This window comes from Carassius auratus, unplaced genomic scaffold, assembly GCF_003368295.1.
Source record: "Carassius auratus strain Wakin unplaced genomic scaffold, ASM336829v1 scaf_tig00040804, whole genome shotgun sequence".
Classification (NCBI taxonomy): Eukaryota; Metazoa; Chordata; class Actinopteri; order Cypriniformes; family Cyprinidae; genus Carassius; species Carassius auratus.
Genome location: NW_020526609.1, coordinates 105,993 through 132,701, shown reverse-complemented (window position 1 = coordinate 132,701; position 26,709 = coordinate 105,993). Strand labels below are relative to the sequence as shown.

General features: G+C 37.5%; 2 protein-coding genes across 2 annotated transcripts; both read left to right on the top strand.

The window, feature by feature from the left end:
* Positions 1-1,085: 1,085 nt before the first annotated feature.
* Positions 1,086-3,324, top strand: LOC113084872 (prostasin-like). Its single transcript, XM_026255013.1, has 4 exons — positions 1,086-1,222; positions 2,540-2,560; positions 2,666-2,843; positions 2,930-3,324. Exons 1-4 carry the CDS (start codon positions 1,168-1,170, stop codon positions 3,204-3,206), a joined length of 531 nt encoding a protein of 176 aa, XP_026110798.1. The 5' UTR covers positions 1,086-1,167; the 3' UTR covers positions 3,207-3,324.
* Positions 3,172-24,975, top strand: LOC113084873 (trypsin I-P1-like). The gene is made up of 2 exons (XM_026255014.1): positions 3,172-3,456; positions 24,389-24,975. Exons 1-2 carry the CDS (start codon positions 3,283-3,285, stop codon positions 24,716-24,718), a joined length of 504 nt encoding a protein of 167 aa, XP_026110799.1. The 5' UTR covers positions 3,172-3,282; the 3' UTR covers positions 24,719-24,975.
* The last annotated feature ends 1,734 nt before the right edge of the window (positions 24,976-26,709 follow it).

Below are 26,709 nucleotides of genomic sequence, written 5' to 3'. Positions count from 1 at the left end.
TGGTCCCAAATTGTAAGCAACATCATGACAATCCAATTAGAGACACTTGAAATGTTGTAATCTTGTAGTGAAGCGAGAACTGAAAAGCACTTAATATTAAACTTAACACCTGCAAAGGTGATCAGGGTGTGTACCGTAAATACAACAACAAAAAAATCAGAATCAGAAAGAGCTTTATTGCCAAGTATGCTTGCGCATACAAGGAATTTGTTTTAGTGACATAGGCTTCCAGTACACAGAGACAACAACACACAGACAAAAAAAAAAAAAAAAAAAAAAAATGTAGTCAAATAAATAAGTGTATAAACAATTGTGCTATAAATGATAATGGAATAGGATTGAATAAGATGCAGGGATGTACTAGGATGGAGGGGTAACAAATAAATATAAGGATATTGCACTTTTGTTTGCATAAGCATAAGTGGGGAACATTTAACTGTTCATGAGGTAGATTGCCTGGGGGAAGAAACTGTTTTTGTGCCTTGCTGTTCTGGTGTTTGCGGCTCTGAGACGCCGGCCAGATGGCAAAAGTTCAAAGATGGGGTGACTTGGATGTGAGGGATCCAGAGTGATTTTCTGAGCCTTTTCCTCACTCTGGATGTATGCAGTTCTTGAAGGGTGGGCAGGGGAGCACCAATAATCCTTTCAGCAGTCCGAACAGTTCTCTGTAGTCTTCTGATGTCTGATTTTGTTGCTGAAACAAACCAGACAGTTATAGAAGTACACAGTAAAGACTCAATGACGGCTGAGTAGAACTGTTTCAGCAGCTCCTGTGGCAGGTTAAACTTCCTCAGCTGGCGAAGGAAATACAACCTTTGCTGGGCCTTTTTAACAATGGAGTCAATGTGAATGTCCCACTTCAGGTCCTGAGAGATGGTGGTGCCCAGGAATCTGAATGACTCCACTGCAGTCACAGTGCTGTTCATGATGGTGAGTGGGGGGAGAGCAGGGGGGTTTCTCCTAAAGTCCACGATCATCTCCACTGTTTTGAGCATGTTCAGCTCCAGGTTGTTAAGACTGCACCAGACAGCCATCTGAAAAAAAAAACAAAAAACGATGAGACTCATGGAGGTAGGGGCGGAGAACTCTTGAAGAACACCTGCTTTTCCATCTCTTTATCCTGACAGTTGAGGAAACAGCAGTCAGAACACGGAGCAGAACATCGGTATGACGTTTAAAAGCCCTTTGAGTGTTGCTGGAATCATACTTCTCAGCATAGCAGGTAAGATCTTGCACAAATCTATAAAATTAGGTATAAGTGTAATGTTTAAATGGCTTAAGAGTGACAATCCAATTGAATTTCAGTTGCTGGGGACATTTATAAACACATCAATAAAATAAATATTTGCTACTACAAATACACACTACCAACGTTGCTGAATTTAAGTTTCTCATGATCTCAAAACACTTTTTTGATTTAAAGTCTGATGCTTTAATCCATGGAACCCCATATTAAATCCCATATTGAGGACTAATATACAGTACACATTGTGTTTTTATTTATAATTATAATTTCGTTAAGATTATTAAGATTTATATGATGAGTTAAATGAGTATAAACCTAATCAGTAGCAAAGTGGCTGTAAGACCTGTTTCTCAGCAGCTGCACACGTGAGCAGAGATCATACAGGATGTATTTATTTAAGAACCTGTTAACAGGATGCACATCGTTCACGCAAACATAATGATACACAGTAGGAACAGAGTACACTGAGAAAACAAATGGTGTAGAAACAAATATAACTAGGAACTTGAAAGTAAATGAATTACAAAGAAACAACAAGTAACACTGAATTAAATGTGAAATTTTAAAGCAGAAAGACTGAAATAATATTTTCTTGTAAAACAATCCATTAATATTTGTTTTACTTACAACTTCAAATAAAAAAATTTGAACACGGCTGGTTGCTGATCTCGTGAGTTCCAGGGGTTCAGCTCCTTTAGCCATCCTCCACACATGTGACTGACTGCTTCCACCAACAGGAGAGTGATTACGCTCTCTACACTGCACACAACCTGAGGGATTCCTACACTTCCCATCTTTCACAAGACATGAAAAAGGGTATACATTTTCTGAGATTTTGTAACCATGAATTCTTCTTAATGACACCGGTAATCAACCCATGCCTAATTGAGATGCACCCTAAAACTGAGCTGCACACAGACACTGCACGGATGTCTGTGAACTGATGACGAGCATTACATCATACAGACAGTGTACAGACTATCATTGAATGCAAATGGCTGAAGTATATTTTGGGTTTAAGGTTGCAGTCTAAATCCCTCAGTTATAAAGTTAGGGGAACCCTTAGTGAACCTCAGGTTGCAAGAAAAAAAACAAGGGTCATTAAGTATCCCTTAAGCGTTGCTTCAAAGTCCTAAGAAACTATTTCACTTAAAAAAATTAAAAAAAATAAAAATGAAGGGACCAAAACAGCTCCCTTAAGACATCTTAAACTCAAATGTGATGGCTGATTTTATTTTTATGTTAATTATATTATTATTATCTTACATGTTCATCTAATTGTTTGTTTCCCAGGTTCTCTCTGCCAGTTAGATGGTAAGTTGTCATACTCTTAATGACCATAAAACTCCTGTTCCACAAATCTTTTATGTAACATATCATTTTAATTGGGGATTCCCACAATGTCTTGTCTATCATCAGTATGTGGTCGAGCCCCTCTCAGTAACAGGACTGTTGGAGGAGAGAATGCGACTGCGGGGGCTTGGCCGTGGCAGGTCAGCATTCATGTCTCCTATATGGGCATGGACACAGGCCATTTCTGTGGCGGGACTCTCACCAATAAAGACTGGGTGTTATCTGCAGCACACTGCTTCCAGGAGTATGAAGTTTAATGAATAAATAAAGATTAAGATATACTTGTAGATTGATAAAAGTTGGATTAAAGCAGACTTTCTCTATTTACAGGTTCAATGCATCTTACTTTGTGATGTACTTCGGTCGTCTGAACCAATCCGGCTCAAACCTTTATGAGACAAACAGGACAGCGAGTCAAATCATCAACCATCCTAACTTTAACATGTCTAATTTTGACAATGATATAGCACTGGTCCAGCTCTCCTCCTCTGTGACTTTCTCTGATTACATTAAGCCGGTCTGTCTGGCAGCGGCTGGGAGTGTGTTTGCTGGAGGGACAGAGAGCTGGGTCACTGGATGGGGAACACTGCAATCTAATGGTAAGTGAACATTTGCTTGCCAGTTAACTGAATGCAGATATTACTGTAAACCTCAACAGTTTACCTTGAAATAAAAACCATACAATGTGTCCTCTGATCTGTGTAGCAGGCACCCAGCTTCCTGACATACAGCAGGTGATGATACCAGTTGTGAGTAACAGTGCCTGTGCTAGTGCTTATGGAGGGGTCAACATAAGCATCACAAGCAATATGATTTGTGCTGGATTGTTAAATCAGGGAGGAAAAGGTGCATGTCAGGTAAGATATCACTCATTCATTTGAACCATTTTTAATCCAAATCATTGTAAAAAAAAAAAAAAAAAAAACACTACTCACCAGTTTTGTAACCAGCAAACTTTACACTCCCAACCTACACACTAAAAAATGTTGGGTTAAAAATAACCCAACCTGTAACCCAACTATGGGTTGGTATAGCACCTTCCCATCTATGGGTTATTTCAACCCAACCCATTGGGTTAAAATCCTGTTGGGTTAAAAGTTACCCAACTGTTGAGTTAGTTATTTATATTAATTAACATCAGTATTTTTATTAAAAATGACTTAATACAACCATATTTTGAAACTACTTTGTTGTAAATTACAGGTTTTATTTTAATATGCAAGTAACACATTTACAAATATATTTTAAACCATTTTATTTAAATGTACAAGAATGTGTAAAAATACAACTGACATTTTCAAGATGTACAATTGTGTCCATTCATATTTATATCAAAACACACAAATGTGCAAATACAGTTCACAGCTGTGGCCTAATGGTTAGAGAGTTGGACCTGTAACCTGAAAGTCGCAGGTTTGAGTCTCGGTGCTGGCAGGAGATGTGGGTGGAGGGTGTGAATGAACAGCGCTCTTCTCCATCCACAATACCCATGACTGAAGTGCCCTTGAGCAAGGCACTGAAGCCCCAGTTGCTCTCCGGGCGCTGGATGGACGGGTTATATGCAGAGCACCAATTCTGAGTATGGGTTAACACACTTGGCAAATATTACGACTTTCAAATAAAATGAACCTAAGATATAATAAAACAAACAAAAAAAAAATCATAAAATCAAGTAATAATAAAATATACCAGCTGCTGGACCTACTGATGATTAATAAAAAATAAAATAAAAAAAAAGTTTTTTACTGATTACTAAATACAACGTTTTTAAGGAGGAGACAGTGTGCAGAAGAAACTATTAAAGACTGTGTGTTACAAAAACTCTCAAATAGGAGCAGAGGGCTTTAGGTAGTAGATGTCATATACAAAGAAAAGTTTGAGACACAGATCGACTGTAGTATGGTCTCCTGTTCCATCGCCTCCCCATTTAAAATAAAATCTTGGGAGGTGTTTTCCTTGACACCAAGCACCAGGAAATGTGGATTCTGGATTGTCTCTTGATTCAAGTACAGCACTAATTAGTGCCAACCTTAAAATAATATTAAAAAAAAAAAAAGTTCAGTTAACATGCATTGTGATTATATTTCATTGATACACTCACTTTACAAATGAGTGAATTTAAATGAGTTAAAAGCTAAATATCTTCTTGGAATGATTTGTATTGTACAACGTGTGTCTTATACAAAACAAATAAAGGTGACTTGATTACACAGGGGACTGTAATTTTAAGTGTTGCTTTTACTTACAGATTGAATGTCAATGAAGGACCGCTTCATTTCCGTGTTTGATGTGCACACCATTTTTCCATTTGTGTGGTATGGTGCAGATGGCAGGAAGGGTTTTAAAAACAATTTCTGCACGAAGGCCTTTAAATGACAAAAGTACAGAGAAAGCACAAGTTAAAAAAATAAAAATAAAAAACTAAGCTTAGTTAAAAATGTTTACAGTCTTTGTGGGGATCTACTATCATTTGCACTAAGAGACAGACTAAACCAGTTTTCACTCCCTCCAGAAAATTTGTGGCTATATTTGCGGCTAATGTGATTAAATTTTCCCACCCTTTACCCTTTGACTGATTTGGACTTGTAGGGAGGAACAAAAGTACACTGTAAATGAAAGGAAGCTTTGTTGGATGGAATGCGAACATTAACGTAGCCGCTAAGAGAGATGTTAATAGTAGCAGCTATAAACCAAGCAACATACTAAAAAGTGAAGATAATACAAATTAGAGTCCTGCACGGTCCTGCGGGTCGGGTCGGACACAGGGAAACACGGGTCTAAACACGGGTTCAAAACAGTCACGTACAAACGTAAAAATAGGCCTACGTTCCACTTAAAAAAAAAAAAAAAAAAAATCACCACGGCGCGAACGGCTGCATGATGAGTCATAGTTAACAGACGTTAAGATCAGTTAAGATCAGCCAGTTGGTTTTTTTTTCCCATTGTTTTTGTTTTCCGTTCACACACACACACACACACATATATATATATATATATATATATATACACACATAGAATCTGAATTAAAATGTGTTTGATTTAAGCCTATTTTAACATTTGTGTCATAAAATTATATTGCGCATAACGCGATCGTAATAAAGGTGTTAAAACAACAATACACTTCCACTTGCATGTATTTGACAATCAGAATATCAGATATTTCATTCCATAGCTAACACATTTGTGAATATGGGCCTAATCTAGGCTATCCAGGGTTGTTGTTTTTTTTTACTTTGTGCAGCTCATTTACATGCACACTCTGGCGCAGATCCGCCTCTCGCGATGCTCAGCTGTGAACGATTTAAAAATGGGTGCGTTCGACTTGAAGCACAACCTCAGACGGTGGTATGATTCGCTCTTTTGTTGTTCTGTTTTCTTTCAGGATCAAAAATACAACAAATGAAAGCGTTTATCTGTATTTCCGACTGATGAAAACTATGCATATATTCATAAATCAGTCAATTTTGTATTTTATTATGAGATATTTTATTCTAATGTGATCAGTGACTGATGGACCAAACAGCACGTATTTAGACATTTGCAGTAAAAAAGTGAAATATAAATTCTCAGAAAATGCATTTAATACCAGTATATTGAAACGTCTGTTTATATAGCCTACTCCATTAATAAAGGAGTCCAGACATTGGAAAATATCAGTCCACATGCGTTTTATATTTAATATGAGGGAAATAGACATGCATGCATGCGTGATATAAAAAAATATTTAAATATTAGGTAGCAAAATATTTTTTAGTAATTCTGTCAATAAGGTACACTAAGGTTATTTCATTGTCTGCTATATATTTGCTTCTTATTTATTAAAATATGGGCAATTGATAGATAAAACATTGATCAAAATTAAGATACAATGTATAAAAAACGAATATCTTTTAAAAAGAGTTTTCCATAAATAACTTCTGTATGACCTGGCAATAAAATTCGAAAAAAGTGTGTCTAATGTGATTTGCTTAACTGATTTGATTTCGGGTGCTGGTCGGGTGTCGGTTCTATTTTAAGCGGGTCGGGTGCGGATTTTAATTAGTGCTGCTGTCGGAAAACGGGTCAGATGCGGTTCTAAACACTGCGGGTACGGGCGGGTGCGGATTTACAAAATCGGACCCGTGCAGCTCTCTGATACAAATCTCTTAAACTAAAATAACAAAAGGTAAGTATTAAAGAATATCACAATGAATAAAGAAACAAAACTACTACAGTACCAAAGCAGAACATTAAGCAGCTCAACAACCACCAACTGAGACAACAGGCTGGGCAGAACACAGACAACACTCAGAAAGCTCTTGGGGAAACGTTCTCTCCTCTCTGGTAGCTGGAGCTCTGCTTTTATTCGGACTCGCTCTTGATTGGTAAGCAGGTACAGCTGGAAGCAATCAACTACCTGCCAGGCAGTTTGAGGAGAAACCACGAAAAAACATGGAAAGAAGAAACACACATTAAAAGAAAATTTAAATCATAGACTTCGTCTCCGGATGCAACACTTATTTCACCTCATTTGTCTTTTTTCATAATTTTTGGAAGTCATAGGTCTAAGTAAAATTGAAAACTTATGTATCATTAATTAAAATAGGTTACTTACCTTGAAATGATTCAATTAACAGGCAGAAATTCTATTGTTGCAATTTTTCCTTCACAAAAAAGTCCATTGTCTAAAACATAAGTATAAACACATTTAGTACAACACATTTAAACATGTCAATCAATCTAGCTTCATAAGAGAAATTGCTGTAACTATTCTAATAGATGCATAACAGTATTCAATATGAATAAACCATAAAAACACTTTCACTGTACAATTAATTAGTGCTAGTGCACTGAGACGAATATGGCTTCTGTTTTACGCTCCCCTCTGAAAGGTTGGTTGTAGGAGTAACGTTATGTAAATTTGAGGCACTGGTATAAATTTCCGCTGAAGCAGCGGATTGCCTCACGACTGCGTGCTTTTCTTTCGTCTTCATTTTTAACTCTAACAAAAATTTGCAGGTTCATTCAAACGATTCTCGCGGAGTCTGTTGTCTGCCGCGTGACTGATGTGTTAGCTCAGCTCGAGCAGCTTCTTTCACTGGTCCGATCCGATAAATGGTCCGTGAGGCTTTTCTAGCTTAATTCTAATCATTTCGTCAAACTTTCACATTTCACCAGACACTTTTATCAACTTTAAGTAATACTTGTCTAAAAAGTTTTGCAGCTAATCTTTTAATGTATTAATGCTGGCGAACAAACAGGAATAGGATTCTTCTCTGGGGGAAAAAAACGGACTAAAGGGAATAAAAACTTTTTTAACGTATAAAAAAATTATAATTAAAGTATCAGACACATTACTTAATGTTATAACAGTTATATACATCATACGATTATATTAACAGTTACTTACCCCCTCAATCATGCAGGCTGCCGCTGATGTCCGCTGACTGGACCGTTAAAATTTGAACGGAGTGTAGCGGGAAACATATTTCACCCAACAGTTGGGTTATAACTAAAAATAACCCAACGACGAAAAAAAAAAAAATGACCCAACAAATTTTAAGATAACCAAACACATTGACCCAATATGTGTAACCCAACGGTTGGGTTTAAAAACAACCCAACGTTTTTTACTGTGTAGTTGCTTAAATAGCTTAACTTAATTAACATACTCCACCAATCATAAACTCATTCACTACTACTGCTTTTTGATACTACACCTGTGGCCAGTTGCATAAACAAACTGCTTAACCAACTGCTTAATCAAATACACTCCCAGACGGGACCTGATGGGTTCTGTTCACTCTAAAAATGGCTGGGTTAAAAACAACCCAATTGGCAACCCAGCACTGGGTAAATATTGGACAGAACACGTGCTGGGTTAAAGTAACCCAGCATGCTGGTTTACACATTTTAACCCAGCATGCTGGGTTATTGAGAAAACCCAAGATAGAGTCATTTTTATCATTTGTGGGTTTGCATTTTTATGATTCTGGGTTATTCTTGCTGTGTTATTCTCATAATTTCACTTTTGCTTAACAGAGCAATCATGGATTAGTAAATAATGAAGAATACAGGTTATTTAGACTGTTAAAAAATATTTTTAATGCCATCTGACATTCAAAAATTTGTACCAATGATAAACATGGAATTTTCCCTTTTTTTGTTTCCAGCAGATGCAAAATAAATAAAAATAACAGAATTACAGTTGCAATAAATAAGAAAATTTCTGAATGACATGTCTAGCTGTTTAACTATTACATTTTGACATGTTTAGCTATTTAAATACACAGTGAAATGACATTGACAATTAACATTCTTTAAATTTAAATGTAAAATAATTTAAAGATGTCCTTAAATGTATATCAAGTATATAGAGACTCCTATGTAGGTAGATGTTCACTGCTTAGGGTAGTTCACCCAAAAATGAAAATTCTGTCATTTATTACTCACCCTCATGACGTTACAAACCCGTAAGACCTTCGTTCATCTTCAGAACACAAGTTAAGATATTTTCTATAATATTCGAGAGCTTTCAGACCAGGATGAATAATTAGTGACAATTTTCATTTTTGGGTGAACTATTGTCAAACACTTAGAAAGATTTGAAGCAAAGATCTACACCTGAGAGCAGTGTACTCTGCTATAGAACCTGTCAACGGAAGGACAATTTTCAAAAGGAATTGCAAATTATATTTTCAATTGAGTTTTCCACATGTGACAAAATCCAAACACAATTGCAAATCTTGAACAAAAACACTGTTTCAAAAACACTGAACAAAAACTACCTTTTCAGTTTTCATGAATGCACAGTGACTGCCAAATTTCAAAGGGAAAAGCAGTCCGTTTGCAGCTGTATTTTCCATTTATTATGAGTAATAAGCCTGTCATATTGATCAAATAATGCATCATAGCAGCTTTACAGTATTAAATAGGAAAATAGTGTGTAATAATGCAAAGGGACGTAAACACTCAGTTTTCAGTTATAATCAGTTCATCATTGATTCAGTGATGTATCGTCCCTCTGTGCAATTAAGTCGATGATATCGCTTGATATTAATTGTCTCCAACTAAGGAAAACCAAGGAACCGAAACTCCATCGGTGACAGAATGGAGAAAAAAACCATGGGAGAAACCAGGCTCAGTTGGGGGGTCAGTTCTCCTCTGACCAGACGAAACCAGTAGTTCAATTCCAGGCTGCAGCAAAGTCAGATTGTGCAGAAGAATCATCTGTTTCCTGTGGTCTTGTCCTGGTGCTCCTCTGAGACAAGGTCTTTACAGGGGATCTGTATCTGGGGCTCTAGTTGTCCTGGTCTCCGCTGTCTTTCAGGGATGTAGAGGTCCTTTCTAGGTGCTGATCCATGTCTGGATACATACTGGATCCGGGCGACTGCAGTGACCCTCTGATCTGGATACGTACTGGATACGGGTGGCCACGGTGACCTCGGAATAAGAGAGAAACAGACTAATGTTAGCATAGAATGCAACATAAGAACAAGTACATGAGGTGTTATTAATTACCATGTCTGTTTTTCACTGTGTCGCACATGTTACCTGCCAAAACTCAATTGGAATCGCAATTACTTTAGCATCTGAAATTCCAATGCCTCACATTGAAAGCTGCCAGGGGCAATGCCTTCAGAACTTCACAGAGGCACGACTAAACATTTCAGAGCGCTTTCATTTTTGCACGTTTATTTTGTCGGCGGAACAGATCGATACGGATCTACGAATACGCAAAAGAAAAGGAAGAAAGTAAAGCAATGCAAAAACATAAGGAGAAAGAAAGGGGACCTTACAGGAACAAGCTCACACCAAGCGCAAAACAGCGGTGTTTGGAGAAGCTCTCGGGCAGTTCCCTGCAGCGGCACAGAGACCTGGACCATTTACCTCATATGGACATTGGGAATTATATTGTTTACGATGTAAGTCACCTTGCATTCACGCTGTTAATGGCTTTAATCTAACCCGGACATTTACATCTCGCAATCACACATTTAACTACCCTAGCTAACCCAGAACTGGTTTGTCCACTTTGCAGCCCCCAACAAAAAAAAAAACCTGGTACAGTATGTGTCATTGTGTTAAAATCAAATTATAACTAAACATACACAGCTTTAGCCTACATCAAAATATGTTGGAAACGTTCGTTTACATTGAACATCTCGTTACAATCTAGTGTTCAGTCGCAGTTAATTACTTGTCATTTTGGTCAAGAAGTGCATTCTAAATGCAATGTAATTACAATACGCTAAAACGCATGTGAATAAACTTACTTTGGCCAGTACAACACTGTTTTCATCACCTGCTGTAGATGGACCCAGCCACAGCAGAAATCCTTGTAACTTTCCAAAGACTTGTGGCTTTTAAACTACTCCATTGTGTAGTAACTTAAACAATAAAATATATAATTCCCAATGTCCATATGTGTGCATGGAGGTAAATGGTCCAGGTCTCTGTGCCGCTTGAGAGCTTCTCCAAATACCGCTGTTTTGCGCTTGGTGTAACCTAAAAAAACTGTATTCCATTGTTCCTATGTTTTCCATATGTATCGTGTGTGGTACTGGAGCAGTTTTTAACGCAGCAGTAACTTCCAGACATGGTAAAACAGTGCAGAATTGCGAGAACCTCCTCTTAACAACACATGTAAACAATCCTGTTTCGCCGCCGGTATCCTGCCAACATGGTGGAGACCGTGATATCAAGGGAGGGGCTTTGTGCTATGACGACAACTTCTCATTCTCAATAGTGATTGGCTGAAAGGTGTGCTTTCAAACGGTCTAATCAATGGGATGTTCCAGTCACTATAAATCACAGTTTTATGTTAATATATCAAAACAAACACAGTCACTGGTACAGATAAGGGAGATCACACTGCATGGGCGCACAGACATTTCTATGACAAGTCACGTTGATCCGGAGCTTTAAAACAGTCCATATATAAACACTTATAAATGTACCAAAGTGATAAGGACAAGTCAAAAACACGATCTGGAAAATTGGTATATGATGTTTACGCTCCTAAATTAGGTACATTCTGAACACAAAGTTACAAAGTGCAGCTTTAACTATAGCACAAAATAAAAATATATGTGCGTTTAAGTTACTGTACCTGAGGGTTAACGTTAGTTGATTATAACAGACAAACAATTATGTTAAATGTATAATAAACACGTACTTACCGTTAGACGCCTCAATAAGACTGCACTCGACGAGTTTTTCTCTCACAAATGTATCCATGCGCTTTTCTGACAGGAAAAAAACCCATTTTGTATTATAATTTGAATGTAAAAAGACTTTATAAACCACAAAAGCATCAAATCACGACACTAACGCAGCCTACGTCACTCGCTGTGCGTGCGCCACTTTGAACTCCGAGACGTCGATTATTTTCCGGGAATCACTCCCAACGTGGCCTCACCCTCTTGGGCATGAGTGTGAGAAGGCTCCCCCTAGTCTGGTTCTCTGTAAATTTGAAGACTGAGCTCCAGGGGCTTATTCGAGCGACCCAGGCCCAACGTGGCCTCACCCTCTTGGGCATGAGAGTGAGACGGCTCCCTCTAACGTTAGTCTGTTTCTCTGTAAATTTGAAGGCTGAGCTCCAGGGTCTTTTTCGAACGACCCAGGTCCAGCGTGGCCTCCCTCTCCTGGGCATGAGAGTGAGATGGCGCCCCCTAGTCTGGTTCTCTGTAAAATTGAAGGTTGAGCTCCAGGGGCTTTTTCGAGCACTTTGTTCGAAAATTACTGAACCGGTTTATTTGAACTGGATCGTCGGTTCTTTTAGCCCTTTGGTCCGACTATATTGTACGTTATTTATAGACGGTTTCATCTGGCGCACGCGCCTGGACCTAAGTTAACTTCCGGTCTGTGTTGTGTATATCGGTCTGGCTGTGGTGCCTTCTACAAACGCAGTTAAAGTCAAGGTGATGAGTAGACTGAAGTTGGGCTCAGGTGGTTGTGCTGTGGGATGTGTTTCCCATACATTTATTTATTTTTGGAGACTCGCCACAATTTTAAAACTGATCGATTTTCAAAAAGCTTTGTTGAATAAACATGAGTAATGTTACGTACTGCACATTTAATAATAATAATTCCTTACATTTATATGCTTAAATAACAAAACGAGGCACGGGTGTTTTTATATCGCTGTATTTCTGAAAGAAGACTTGCATGTTATATGCCTGATAAAGCAGCGTGTGAGGTACCAGCTCTGCTTTGTTTACAGCTGTTACTGGGGAAACCTCTATTTCTCGCGCTTTATGTCTATGCTTTAAAACATCTCCTGTTGGCAAAGAATGAATTAGCATTTTCATTAAGTCCGCCTGATCCACGCAGCAAACATATATTTTTTTGTTATCAAAAAATATCTACTCTAGAGGGACTTGGCTGTTGTTATTGATTCTATTTGGAAGTCTACCGGAAGTGATGTTGATGCCGTTGAAACCGTCTATATGATTTACATGTCGATATGGACAACTGCAGGTGTTTACATTAGAGCAAAAAGTCGTATTCACCTTTTGAACTCATTTGACTCACTTAAATGTCAAATTCGCTTTTTAGTGTCAGAAACGACTTTTTCCTCTATTTTCAAAGTTATTTGCATATTTCAGCCATCTGTCACTGTCTGAAACTTAATAAAACTGTATTAATCTGTCATCTCAGATATCTTAACACAATTATGCGAGTCACGTAACGTAGGTTGGCCGTTTGAGGTAAACTGTTCATCATTTAACGTAAAATAATGTTGGCCTGTAGAAGTTTAAAAGTATTGTAGCCGCAAAAAAAAGTTATAATTCTGCCAATTGAAAATAATTATTAATGAAAACATTAAATAAACGTACCTTAAAACAGTTGAAAGCCGTGGCTTTGCCCCGTTGTTCTTCCAAAATGACAGTTGGGGAGCGATTTAAACATCTTCAAGGCGCGTTAAATAACCCAGCGCTGGTCTGAAACAACCCAGCGACACAACCCAGCAGGTTTGACCCAACTCCTGGTAAATTGAAACTACCCAAAAGTGTTTAAAAAGAAATAAAATAACCCAACAAAATGACCCAACAGACTCAACCCAGCATTTTGGGTTAAAAAATAACCCAGCCGTTTTTAGAGTGTTGTGTTCAGGCTTAATTTATATCATTTTACACGGGCTCTGGTTTGTGCGTAAATGAGCGGTCATGTGATGCGTTTTGATTAGCACGAAAAAGATGCGAAAATGGATGACGAGGAAGTGAAATGGAGGCTTGTCTCTGGCGATTACGTTTTGGTAGCACCAGCAACTAAAGGAAAGTCTGAGGTGTAGAAAAGTTTTGACCATGTTTATAATGAAAATAATGAGTGAATAAATGACGCACCATCAGTGAGCGCAGGAACGCGCTGAAGACATCTATAGTGGATTCAATCATTTTCCTCCACAAAAACATATAGGCTTAGCCTAATCTCTGTGAGAAAAGGTTTTTCAAATGATAACTAAATATTCATTGAGTCTTAAATGCATAATGTAGACAGAATATATAGGCATTATTCTTTTATTAAATTTCAGCTGCTATTCACCGTCGAGTTGAGGCTGGATTGTGGAAATAAGTGGCGAAGCATATCACGCTGAGATTTTATCTTAATTTTGTTATTGCCAAATACCCATCTTAATTTATAATTGATCTTCATTTAATTTGTTAAGAAAGACTCATTTTCATTGGCACGTTGTGTATGCCTATGCCTATTTAGAGTGCTGAGATGTTTCGTTTTTACCAGAGGACTTATTTTATTTCTTTGTTCCAACTTTCAAGTTGGGCTTGAGTGGGCTGCAGCCCATGGGTCCCGCCTTGTAGGGGCCCCCGCCTTTTCCCGTTTATGTTTGTTTGATTTTCACCAGGGGACCCCTTGAAACGCGATTGGGTTAGTTTTGAGTAGCCTACCAATTGGACGGGTTTTGTCGTAAAAACCTGGCAACCCTGCACACAAGCTTTAAACGGGCCAGCCGAGGCTATAGTTTAAGACTACGACCTTCGAGTTCACAATCAAACAGCATAAATTGGCATTTATGATTATTTCACATAGAAGGACACTGAATCGCATCTGCACCGATTGTTTTATCACATGGCTACTTCAGCTCCATTTAGCCTTTAGCCCCGAAGAGCGCACATTTATAAATATAATCATAAATTGTCAAATGTTCACACCTAATTTCTTTACAGAGAATGATTTTATATTAATATATTAATGTTACACTAAATTATGCGATCATCTGATGAGTTTTGAGCGCTCTTTCTTGTCTTACTGCCATTACACATAGTGGGGAAGATATGTCGTTAAAAAGATTTGAATGAAAAAATAGCCTTTTTTTATATATCTGCAAGATCCCAAATGTACAGTAGGCTAAACAACAACTTACACTATTCTGTTTTGCTATGTCAGAAAGAAAGTAGAACAAACAGCAGAACCGCTGCGTCTCCAAACAAGTGTTTTGTTCCTCAGTGTTACACGGACCAGTAAATGATTAAATCAGGCTATAGGTACAGTTGTTTGCAAAGTTAAATGAATCAGCTTTTTAAAACAAATTGGTTGATTTGACACTCAGTAAGCCACCTACTGGCGGTTGTAGTTTCATATTAAAATAAAATAAACTTATTATATATTTTTTTATATTTCCACATTAAAATGTTATATTTAAACTTAACATTTATGCACAATCCATCTATGAATTTTGTTGACAGTGATTTATTTTGATTGTTAATAGCCAGCATGTCTTTTTATTCTATTTAATTTATTGATTAAATAAGAACCTGACATAAGAGGAAACAGATATGACAATAACTTTTATAATACTGATAAGCCAACATCTTTTTTTTTTGGCTCAAAGTTATTTCAGTGTTTTGATCTCTCAACTGAGAGAACACATCCTGTTTATTATATTATAACGAATATTTAATATTACATTTAAACTTTGAATACAACCTAGACATGTTGTATATTAATTGTACTAAGTCCTGCCCTGCTTATATCATATGTTAGTCATGAATAAATGATGTTAAAACATGTATAAATGACTCAGTCTTGACAAAAGGCAAAAGAGCTGTGTGCGTGTGAACACATTTGAATAATGTGGCTGTAAACGAGTTCAGGCTTTTAAAAAGCTGTCAATCAAAATGTACAGAATTCGGGATCAGGCCAACTTTTAAGTCCTGATTACAGCTCTATACCAATCCCCTTTTTTATACTGTAGCATCGATGGGCCTCTTTGCTTGAAACTGACCACAAAATTTTAAGTCTTGAAATTTCAACATTTCTTACTTATCACGGAATTGGGTGATTTGATGACTTTTGTCGCATTCAGTGTTGGGCAAGTTACTCTGAAGATGTAATTAATCAAATTACTGATTACTGATTACTCCTTTTAAAAGTAATAATGTTACTGTTCTGATTACTTTATTTCAAAATTAATTAGTAATTAGTTACTTTACTAGTTACATTACTTTTTTTCTCTATGAAATTCCAGCATACACGCTCCTGATTAATATTTGTTATTAAATCATCAACATTTACAGAACACTGTTAATTTTAACTAAAGCAAGCGGCTGAATGGAATTTAAAAAATGAACATAACTTTACAAAACAGAAAGTAACTTTTTCAGAAACTATCAAAAATCTGAAATTACAAAAGAAGAAAAACACAATGAAAATGAAAAAAATGAACTCAGTCGCACAAATTTAACAGGCTCTTCAAATATGCTTCATTCTTTGTTAATGTTTTTCAAATATTTGTTTTTGCTAATTGTGATTGATTCTGAATTCATTGCCTCAGGTTTTGCTAATGCTTCGCAGTTTTTCGTTTGGTGTTTTGACACAAACCTCTCATGGGGGCGGGCTTAACAGTAATCTACTCTGATTGGATAGTGAGCTTTGATGGACAGGTGCTCTCTGACCGGGAAGTACAGGCGCCACTTAGTGGCGCGCATATTGGAAAGCTCTCGCTGTGAAAACACAATCAGGATTGCAGAAAAGGCACATTACTAATAATATACAGTTAGTTCTAGGTGTGTTAGATTATTCAGATTTAATAGACAATGATGGTTTCATTTTCTTTTTAGATTATTACAAAGCTTTTGACACATTGGAACATGAATTTTTATTTCAGGCTCTACGAAAAATTGGCTTTGGCAATGCTTTTTGCAGGATGGTCCAAATGTTTTACATAAAATGAAACCGCACTTACCAAATTAAGTAATGGTACTTTACCTAGATTCTCAACTCAACTCAACTCAACTTTTATTTATAAAGCACTTTCAAAACCATTAGAATGGACCAAAGTGCTGTCCAGAAGTAGGCTGATCACTAACTCTAAAATACATACCAACCATAAGTTACATTAAAAACAAGACACAAGAAAATCAAACAACAAATCACTCACAGTTCTCAGACCTAATCAAGCGCCAAAGGCTTGATTAAATAAATAAGTTTTCAATTCCTTCTTAAAAATATCCATGCCTGATGAGGTTTTTAAAGATAGAGGCAACACATTCCAAAGTGCAGGAGCCGCCACAGAAAAAGCGCGGTCTCCACTACGCCTCAAGCGAGACCGTGGGACGGTTAGGAGCATATTCCGAGAAGAGCGAAGGTGACGTTGAGACTGATAAGGAATTAACATGTCTTTTATGTACTCAGGAGCTTGATCATGTAGTGCTTTAAAAACAAACATCAACACCTTATATTGTATTCTGTATCTAACAGGTAGCCAGTGAAGGGATATCAATAAAGGTGTTATGTGATCCCGTTTTCTGGTATTTGTTAAAAATCTCACTGCAGCATTCTGGACACACTGAAGTCGAGTAACCAGTGATTCACTTATGCCCAGATAAAGAGCATTACAATAATCCAGCCGGGTTGAAACAAAGGCATGCACAACAATCTCCAAGTCCTTGTACGAAAGAATTGGTTTCAGTTTAGACAATTTTCTTAAATGAAAGAAAGATGATTTCACAACGCTGTTAACTTGACGATCAAAGCGTAATTCCGAATCGAGAAATACTCCAAGGTTCTTTACATAACTTTGCATATTGTTGGACAGTAGTCTATTATTTCCAGCCGGAGCATTCCCAAACTCCTTGTTCCCAAACATAATAAACTCAGTCTTATCCTCATTTAATTGTAAAAAATTATTAGCTAGCCATCCCTTTACCTCAGTCAAGCACTTATAAAAATTAGTAAAAGATGCACAACCATCACACTCCAAAGGAAGGTACAATTGTAAATCATCAGCATAGAGGTGATAGTTAATATTATGCTGCTTAAAAATAGACCCCAGGGGTAACATATACAGAGAAAACAGAGTCGGACCAAGGATTGATCCCTGAGGAACCCCCCAAGAAATAGCAGCAGATGCAGAGACATAATTTCCAATTTTAACAGAACATGTCCTGTCATGCAAATAAGAAGAAAGCCACTTAAGGGCTACACCATTGATCCCTACATAATCTCTAAGGCGGTCTATTAAAACTGCGTGATCTAAAGTATCAAAGGCTGCACTTAAATCTAGCATCATTAAGGCAACACTTTTCCCGGAGTCAATACTTAACAAAATATCATTTGTAACCTTCAAAAGTGCTGATTCTGTGCTATGTTTGGTCCTAAATCCAGACTGAAAAATATCCATTATGTTATTTACAATCAAGAAATCTGTAAGTTGATTATGGACAACTTTCTCTAAAATCTTATTCATAAAAGGCAATTTCGAAATAGGTCTGAAATTTTTTAACTCATGTGAATCCAAGTTATGTTTTTTTAATACCGGCTCAATAACAGCATGCTTAAACCCTGAAGGTACAATTCCATGATATAAACTACTATTGATAATGAGAAGTATATTAGGACCAATAGTGTCTACAACCTCTTTAAACAATTGCGACGGGAGAACGTCATAAAATGAGGTAGTCGGCTTTAAATGCATTATTATCTTTTCCAACTCAACTAATGTAATAGATGCAAATTTACTTAAACAACGAGAAGGATTAATTATATCAGCTACAACATTGCCTACAGGCACAATATTCGACCGAATAAGAACAACCTTATCAATAAAATATTTTAAAAAACTATCACACAGATCCTTAGACGGGAAAGGAAAATAGTTGATAGAAGGACTCAATACTTTATCTATAGTTGAAAATAGTACCTTTGGATTATTTGCATTATGTGATATAATTCGCGAAAAATATGAAGATCTAGCGGCTCTAACAGCGTTTTGATAATTTGATAGAGATTCTCTAAGAATATCATAAGATATCTGCAATTTATCTTTCAGCCACCTACGCTCTGCAAGCCGACAAACCCGCCTCAAATTACGTGTTACATCATTTAACCACGGTCGTTTTTTAACTTTTTGACATCTCATTTTAAAAGGCGCAACATTATCCAAAATTTCAGAGCAAACATTATTAAAAGAATCCACCAATTCATCAGGTCCTACAGCTGACAATATGGTAGGCTCAATATGAAGGGCTAATTCAGTAAAAGCAGTTGAGAACACACTAGATGTAGAAGTAGTGATAACCCTGGACAAGAATGATGGAGGCTGATGAGAGTCATCTGTTGTAGAGGTAAAATTAAACCTAATAGGCATATGATCCGAGATGGCCATTTCTTCAACACAAATATTTTCTATCGTTATCCCCAAAGAAAAGACCAAGTCAAGTGTGTGGCCACGATCGTGTGTAGGACCGGAAACACATTGAAATAAGTTAAAAGAATCAACTAAATTCAAGAATTCCCTGGTCATGGGTTTACCAGGACAACAAACATGAATGTTAAAATCACCCATAATCAAAATCCTGTCAGCAGATGGAACAACCACGGATAAAAACTCACGAAATTCATCAAGAAAATTCTTATTATAACCAGGAGGCCTATATATCAGGGCACAAATCACTGGCGAGGGCAAGTCAATCTTCATTAATTGAACTTCAAAACTCTTTGAACTTTCAGCAGGCAGTAACTTGCACTTCATCATGTTATTAAAAATAACAGCCAAGCCTCCACCTCGACGATTACTTCTCGAAGTACTTAAATAGCTACATCCACTTGGTAAAAGCTCAACAAGAGGACTCATATCAGCGTCATTTAGCCAAGTTTCAGTGATAAAAAGAAAGTCCAGCCCATACTTTACATAATAGTCATTCAAGATGAATGTTTTGTTGACAACTGAGCGTGCGTTTATCAAAGCCATGAGCACTGTGGTCGACTCAACGGGCCGATTAGAGGAAGAAACAGCACTTAGCTTCACTGCCCCAGCTCGTCTCACGGAGCGCAAATTTGAGTGCACCACACCTCCGCGTCTCGTCTCTCTCCGTGTAGTCCAGCGCAATGATGTTGATGTGGCAGGCAGAACATGTAACAAATAGGAAGGCCGCGACTCCACTGTTGGTCTAGCTCCACTATTCAGGATCCTCAATTTCTTAAGTTTCACCAAGACTCCAGCCCGTATGCCTCGTCTCCTGCGGCGTCTCCTCTTCCAGCACGCACATCCAGTTACCTGACAGACTTTAAACGGCGGCTGGAACATGCATGGCTGTTCAGCAAACAATTTCAAGTTCAAATCACGGCTGCACATATTCAAGGCTGTAGAACGAAGACTTAGCAGCGAAAGGCGATCATAGATCAACTGTGAGCAATCCAAATAATTGATAAAACATAAAAGAAAAATAAATAAACAAAAAACAGACATCCTAAATGTAGAGCGACGGCAAGCCAACACACAACCTGGCGCCATCTTTTTCCCCCGTTAATGTTGGTATGCAGGATTCTTTTTTAAAGAATCGCGTGCGCTCTCTGGCTTAGTCTGCGCAAGCGCGGAAAGCCCCGAAAGTGATCTCTCGTGCATTAACGTCACTCATTGTTTACTTTTTACCACACGATACACCACCAATCTGCACTGTCTGAAATACTTAATTGTAATTGTAATTAATTTGTTTATAATGCACCGTATAATCGTTGCGATTATAATAAAAATACAACACATTACTCACTCTATTGACAGCGTGCCATTGGGTCCCTCTGGCATTGGACGTCGCCTCCAGTTTATACATGGCAAACTAAACACAACGTGCAAAACGCTGCGTCTCAACAGCAGAGAAAACTCAGGATCTTCAGTCAGGCAGGTGTGTGATGCGATACTGTCAATGTCCTCGTTGTCGTCTTGTAGTTGTTCCATTCGTGACAACATATGCTCTCCACTTCTGTTGGCATCTCACAACACTTGCTACTAAAACGCCACCAATTTTGAAGAGATATCTGTCTCTCTGAGGCTTGAAGACGTGCCGCTGCAGCGGATCGCTCCTGATCTTGATCTGTGTATTCTGGTTCAAATAAATATGGTTGTGAAAAAAATGTCAACGTTGTCTGTTGATATATTGAAATCGTCTTCCATTGCAATTTCCTGTATGTCTAAATATGTTTAGATCTTCACAGTGAAAGGTAATACTTCTGAAATCTGTGTAAACCATAGGCAGTAAGTGTAAACAATGAGTGATGTACACGCGCGAGAGAGCACATCCGGGGCTTTCCGCGCTTGCGCAGACTAAGCCAGAGCGCGCACACGCCACATCAGGAAGTACTCGCACCCTCAGATCAGTTGGACGTGGTTGTGTACAAGAGGTAAAAACAATATAAATACTGTTCGTTTTCTTACACAAACCGCTCGTTTCGTGTCTTAGGTCATCAATGTGTACTTACGATGGGGAATTGTTTAATTTGGATTCCTCTGGTGACCATAGACCTCCATTATATGAGTCACAGACAAGAACGGTTTGACCTAAAAATATCAAAATGGGAAATGCTGCGGAAATAAAGACACCTACATCTTGTATGCCCTTGAGGTAAGCTAAAACTTATCAAAATTTAATTTGAAAGTGAACCATCCCTTTAAAGGGTATCACAATTGGTAACACTAAAATTAAAATTAGTCAATTAGCGGATGACACAGCTTTATTCTTGAATGATTCATCACAAATTAAATTGGCTTTGGTATTCTTTTCTTTAGTTCGATTTTATTCTTTTTTGTTGTTGTTGTTGTTGTTTTGTGGTTGATATTATGTGATGTATGTTTATAGTTTTGTATGATTTTGTTCTCAGCATTAAAAAAAAGCCTCTCGCGGTAATTTGTATGCAATACATCGTGCTTTGTATTACTATGTAAATAATATTTGGCCTCCGATCGTCTCAGTCTGTAAAGATGAGCTATTGTCCTTCAAGGCAGCTTGAAGTAAGCTTGTGTTACTGAATGACAACAATAACCCACAACAAACTGTTGCACACTGTAACATGAAAAACTTGTATCGATGTTATTGGTTACTTCAGTAACACAAGCTTACTTCAAGCTGCCTTGAAAGACAAGAACTCATCTTTACAGACTGAGACGATCGAAGGCCAAATATTATTTACATAATTGGTAATACGAGGCACAACGTATTGCATACAAATCACCGCGAGAGCTTTCCAATATGCGCGCCACTGAGTGACGTCTGTACTTCCCGGTCAGAGAGCACCTATCCATCAAAAGCTCACTATCCAATCAGAGTAGATCACTGTTAAGCCCGCCCCCACGAGAGGTTTGTGTCAAAACAAATCTCGCAAATCTTTGTTATAACGCAATAAATATATGCATAATGAATATTTCAAAATGTCTACAATTTGTGTGTTATAATAAGAGGAAAGGTGAGCATGCATATTCCAGCACTGTAGATCGTTTGGTTAAATGATTATGCAGTTTGTTTATTGTGAGCCACCGTACTGTGTCGGGGCATCCAATCAGAATGCCCGGTGGTGCGGGGGATTGGTTCTCTGGAGTCCAGTGAATCATTTTATCCTGCCGAATCCTGCACACACACTCGTCTCTGCACTCGTCTATCAAGTCTTGTCCCGCGGTGTTCTCTGTTGCGTTGGGTCTCGCGGGAGAAGGTCTCTAATCCACTGGCACTTTGAAAATTATAACGCGCTAGATCATTTTGTTACTAAAAAAGTAATCAGATTACTGCCCAACACTGGTCGCATTAGCTGTAAACACAAACACACAAAAACCATGTACATAAATCAAATATGTTAATGAGTCAAACAAATAAAAAAAGTCACACTTGGCTCCTTTGTGGTCAAAAATGACTGGAAATTAATGGGAAATATAAAAACAATATATAACCTCAGATAATATTTTGATGGCACAAACTACAAATCAGCTTTGTTGCAAAAAAAATTAAATAAATATTACACACACACACACACACACATCAATCCTACACCTAAATCTAGATTTAAAAAAAAAAAAAAAAACGGATTTATAAATTTGTTTTTTAATCCCACAATGTCAACATTTACTGGTATTAATATACTAGTGGGAACATTTGGCCACCATAGGACATAGGATTACCAGGTATATACTCTCTCTCATACACACACACACTGGTATTCACAGGTGAGTGTGTTTCTGTACTCTCACACACACACATGTTTGTTTTTGTGTAAATTGGGTTCATCCCATAGGTGTAATGGTTTTTATACTGTACAAACTGTATATTCTATGGCCCTTCACCAACCCTACACCTAACCCTCACAGGAAACTTTGTGCATTTTTACTTTCTCAAAAAAACTCATTCTGTATGATTTATAAGCGTTTTGAAAAATGGGGACATGGGTTATGTCCTCATAAGTCACCCTCTCCTTGTAATACCTGTGTCACACCCATGTCATTATACAGAGTTGTGTCCTGATATGACACAAAAACAAGAGCACACACACACACAAACGTGCACACACACATACACAAACGCACACACACACACACAAACGCGCACACACACACACACACACAAACGCGCACACACACAAACACACACACCCTCCAGGCCAAGTACACATAAATTCTAAGGATTCCTAAAGATTCTCAATGTATTTAAATAAGGAGCTATAGTGGTTATGAAATTACATTTATATTACTTAATGCCTCCAAATGGCAATATTTTCACTTCACAACATTACATTACGACTTTAAAGTAGGGCTTTTAATTTAAGCGATAAATGTTGTCAAATTAATTAATTTCATGCCCCGGCCCAGGCCTAGGCATTCTAAAATTTTAGAATATAGAGTACCTATACTCCTTACTGCAGATGTGATGGATTTTATTCAACAGTTAATGGCGTGTTATATTTGTGATGCATATTGTCTGCTTTTTGCCGAACTGCTGTGTCTCCGAGCAACACACAGTGCTTCATTTCTCAATGAATCTGCTTTTTGAGTGAATCAATTGGGTGTATCAATGATTCAATGGCCCATCCATAAAGAGAGCTATATACTATATTTCTTTAGAGATTTACCACAACCTGCTGGCAGTTTTAGTTTCTTATTTAGAGTAAAATTTCCTTTTTTTTTTAAATTAGGGATGAATTCAGATTGACTGGGAAACTTTTCCCCCACTCATCGCAATGGCAAAACTAATGCTTTTAGAGAAACAAGATACAATAAAAAAAATACTGAGTGACATTAACCAGGGACTCCATGACAATGAAAGAAACATCCTGGGTATATGTAGACAGGTGCAAACAATGTGAGTGGGAACAGCTCTGTGCAATGAAGTGATTAGTACAGATAAAGGCTTGTGTGAAATGCAGGACTGAAGTGGGGTGACAATATGGGGAAGTGAGATCTCTAGTGGATACCCTGGGATACACAAACCAGACACTTCTGACAGGATCTGGAAATGTATGCTTTCACCACTGGGCTACATTATTGCATACTTCTGTCTGTAATAGTTGTTCACTGAATGTTTGTCAATACAGGGAGACTCTGGAGGTCCAATGGTCAGCAAGAACGGCTCCCTGTGGATTCAGTCTGGCGTTGTGAGTTTTGGTCGAGGATGTGCTGACCCCAAATATCCTGGTGTGTACTCCAGAGTATCTCAGTATCAGGACTGGATCAAGTCTTACACGGGCAGCAACCCGCCTGGATTTGTTCAATTCAACACTGACACTGAACATTCAACTATGACGACGAATACAAATACAACTGCAACTACAACTGCAACATCCAACTCCAACTTCAGAAGTGCACGCAAACTCCTCTTATTCAACCTTTCCCTCATTCCTTTCTCCCTCTTTCTCTTTTCTTAAGACTGATTGAACTGTTGTCTTGTTATATTTGTCAGTTATAATCTATCTTTTCAAAAATTTACTTTTCTTTTTAACATTATATAAGCAATATTAATAAAGTTTATTATGTATCTGTCCTCTGTTTTCATATATAGTAGCGGGAATAAATATTTTGACATTATAAGTCTTTACTGTCACTTTTCATCCGTTCAGTGCATACTTGCTGAATACACTTGTTAATGTCCTCGAAATAGATACAAATAAATAAATAAATTGTGTGTGTGTGTGTTCACCCTGTATGTAATACTGTTTCTTACTTAATGCATAACTAATGAGGAATTATTAAAGAACTAACAGGTAATTATTCATTAACACTTAACTCACTACTGTTAACTACTTAGGAAGATGTGTTAGCTGAATAATTACTATTAATTGACAACTAGTTAAGTTTCAAGAAAAATAACTAAGTATATACTAATAAATAGTTATACACAATTACATTGGTTTGTTACGCTTTCATATAAATGTTATTAGCAGTAGTAGTAGTAGTAATATGAAAATGCAATATTAATAAATTCAGTACATTTTATAGAGGTTTTGCGTGTGTAGTGAATCGGTTTGTGAGTGTGTTTTGTGAGAAATCAGCTTCCAATAGGAACCCCACCATGACTCCAGTGCCTTGAGATAACTTACCTTAGTTTTTATATTTTATATACAGTACTGTGTATGTGTGCCTCCTCAGTATATACCACATGATCAATTCATTTAATAATTCATTCCAGTATGTAAGACAATGACTGAGGGAAAGTGAAATTACAGGTAACCAATTATTAATTAATACTAGTAATAATTCTGCAAGACCAGGCCCGGCTGCAGGATGAAATGACTGAGGGGGCATGTGAAATTGTTAAGGGGGCTTAACTTTATTACACCATCAAAATGCTTTGATGGCTGTCATGTTCATCAGCTGTACTCTCAATCACACTTTCAGTGTCCTTTTTGTGGTCTGAAATACGCTGCATATACTTTCTTATGTCCATTTTTGAATATTAATGATATTTCACATTTTAGCTGAAACTTAATTGCTGTTTTTTTTTTCTTTTTGATTTGCTGATAATATCACACGTTCATATATTTGCTCGACGGACACCGAATGGCGCGGGGTTGGATAAAACCACGCCCCTTGCTTTAAATGTAAACAACTGTATTTTCCATGGCTGTGTCCAAATTCAGGGTTACATCCTTCGGAGGACTCATTTGAAGGATGTTACATCACATCGCCACGACGAAGGCTGTCCAAATTCGTAGGATCCTTCAAATGCGGCCCACAAATGCGTCCTCCTTTTCCCCGAATTGGAAGGATGGGTGTGGTGGATCCTTTCGCGTCCTACCTATCCCATAACTCTTTTCGGCAGGACGAAGCGAGGGACAAAAGATAAGCCAGCGTCATTTATTATGAATAATTAACCCTTTCACACTTAATTTTAAAATATTCTAACTGACTCCCGAGAGTAAAATTTTTCAAGGCGACGGTTATTTTAGAACGTTCCCCCTTAATGTTTCAATGCCAACGCGTCATATTTGTCACGTGAAACACCGCAGTCACAATAATAACACTGTATAACAGATGTAGGCTATCCTTCATTTCGTTTTTCCTTTTTTATTCGAAATATTCACAAACTTACTTACCATGTCATCAACTATCCTATATTCAGATTCTCAAATATGTGTAAGTGAGTGTGTTTGGTCGTTTAAAAATCTTTATAACAATAGAGTAAACTTTATAGTTAGCATTCTTCCACTGTGTTTATGTGATATGAAAAACCCACGTCGTCAAATTATATTTGAATATATTGTTTTTGCTGCTTTCACAGACTCCAAATGTAGCCTATTGTTTTACCAGTGCTTATGTGTAGCCTATTTAAATGTCTGAAATCTAAAATAAACATTATGAGGTTGAAAACACTGCATAGTTGTGATATGACAGCGCTGAGCTCGTCCATCTCTGGCTC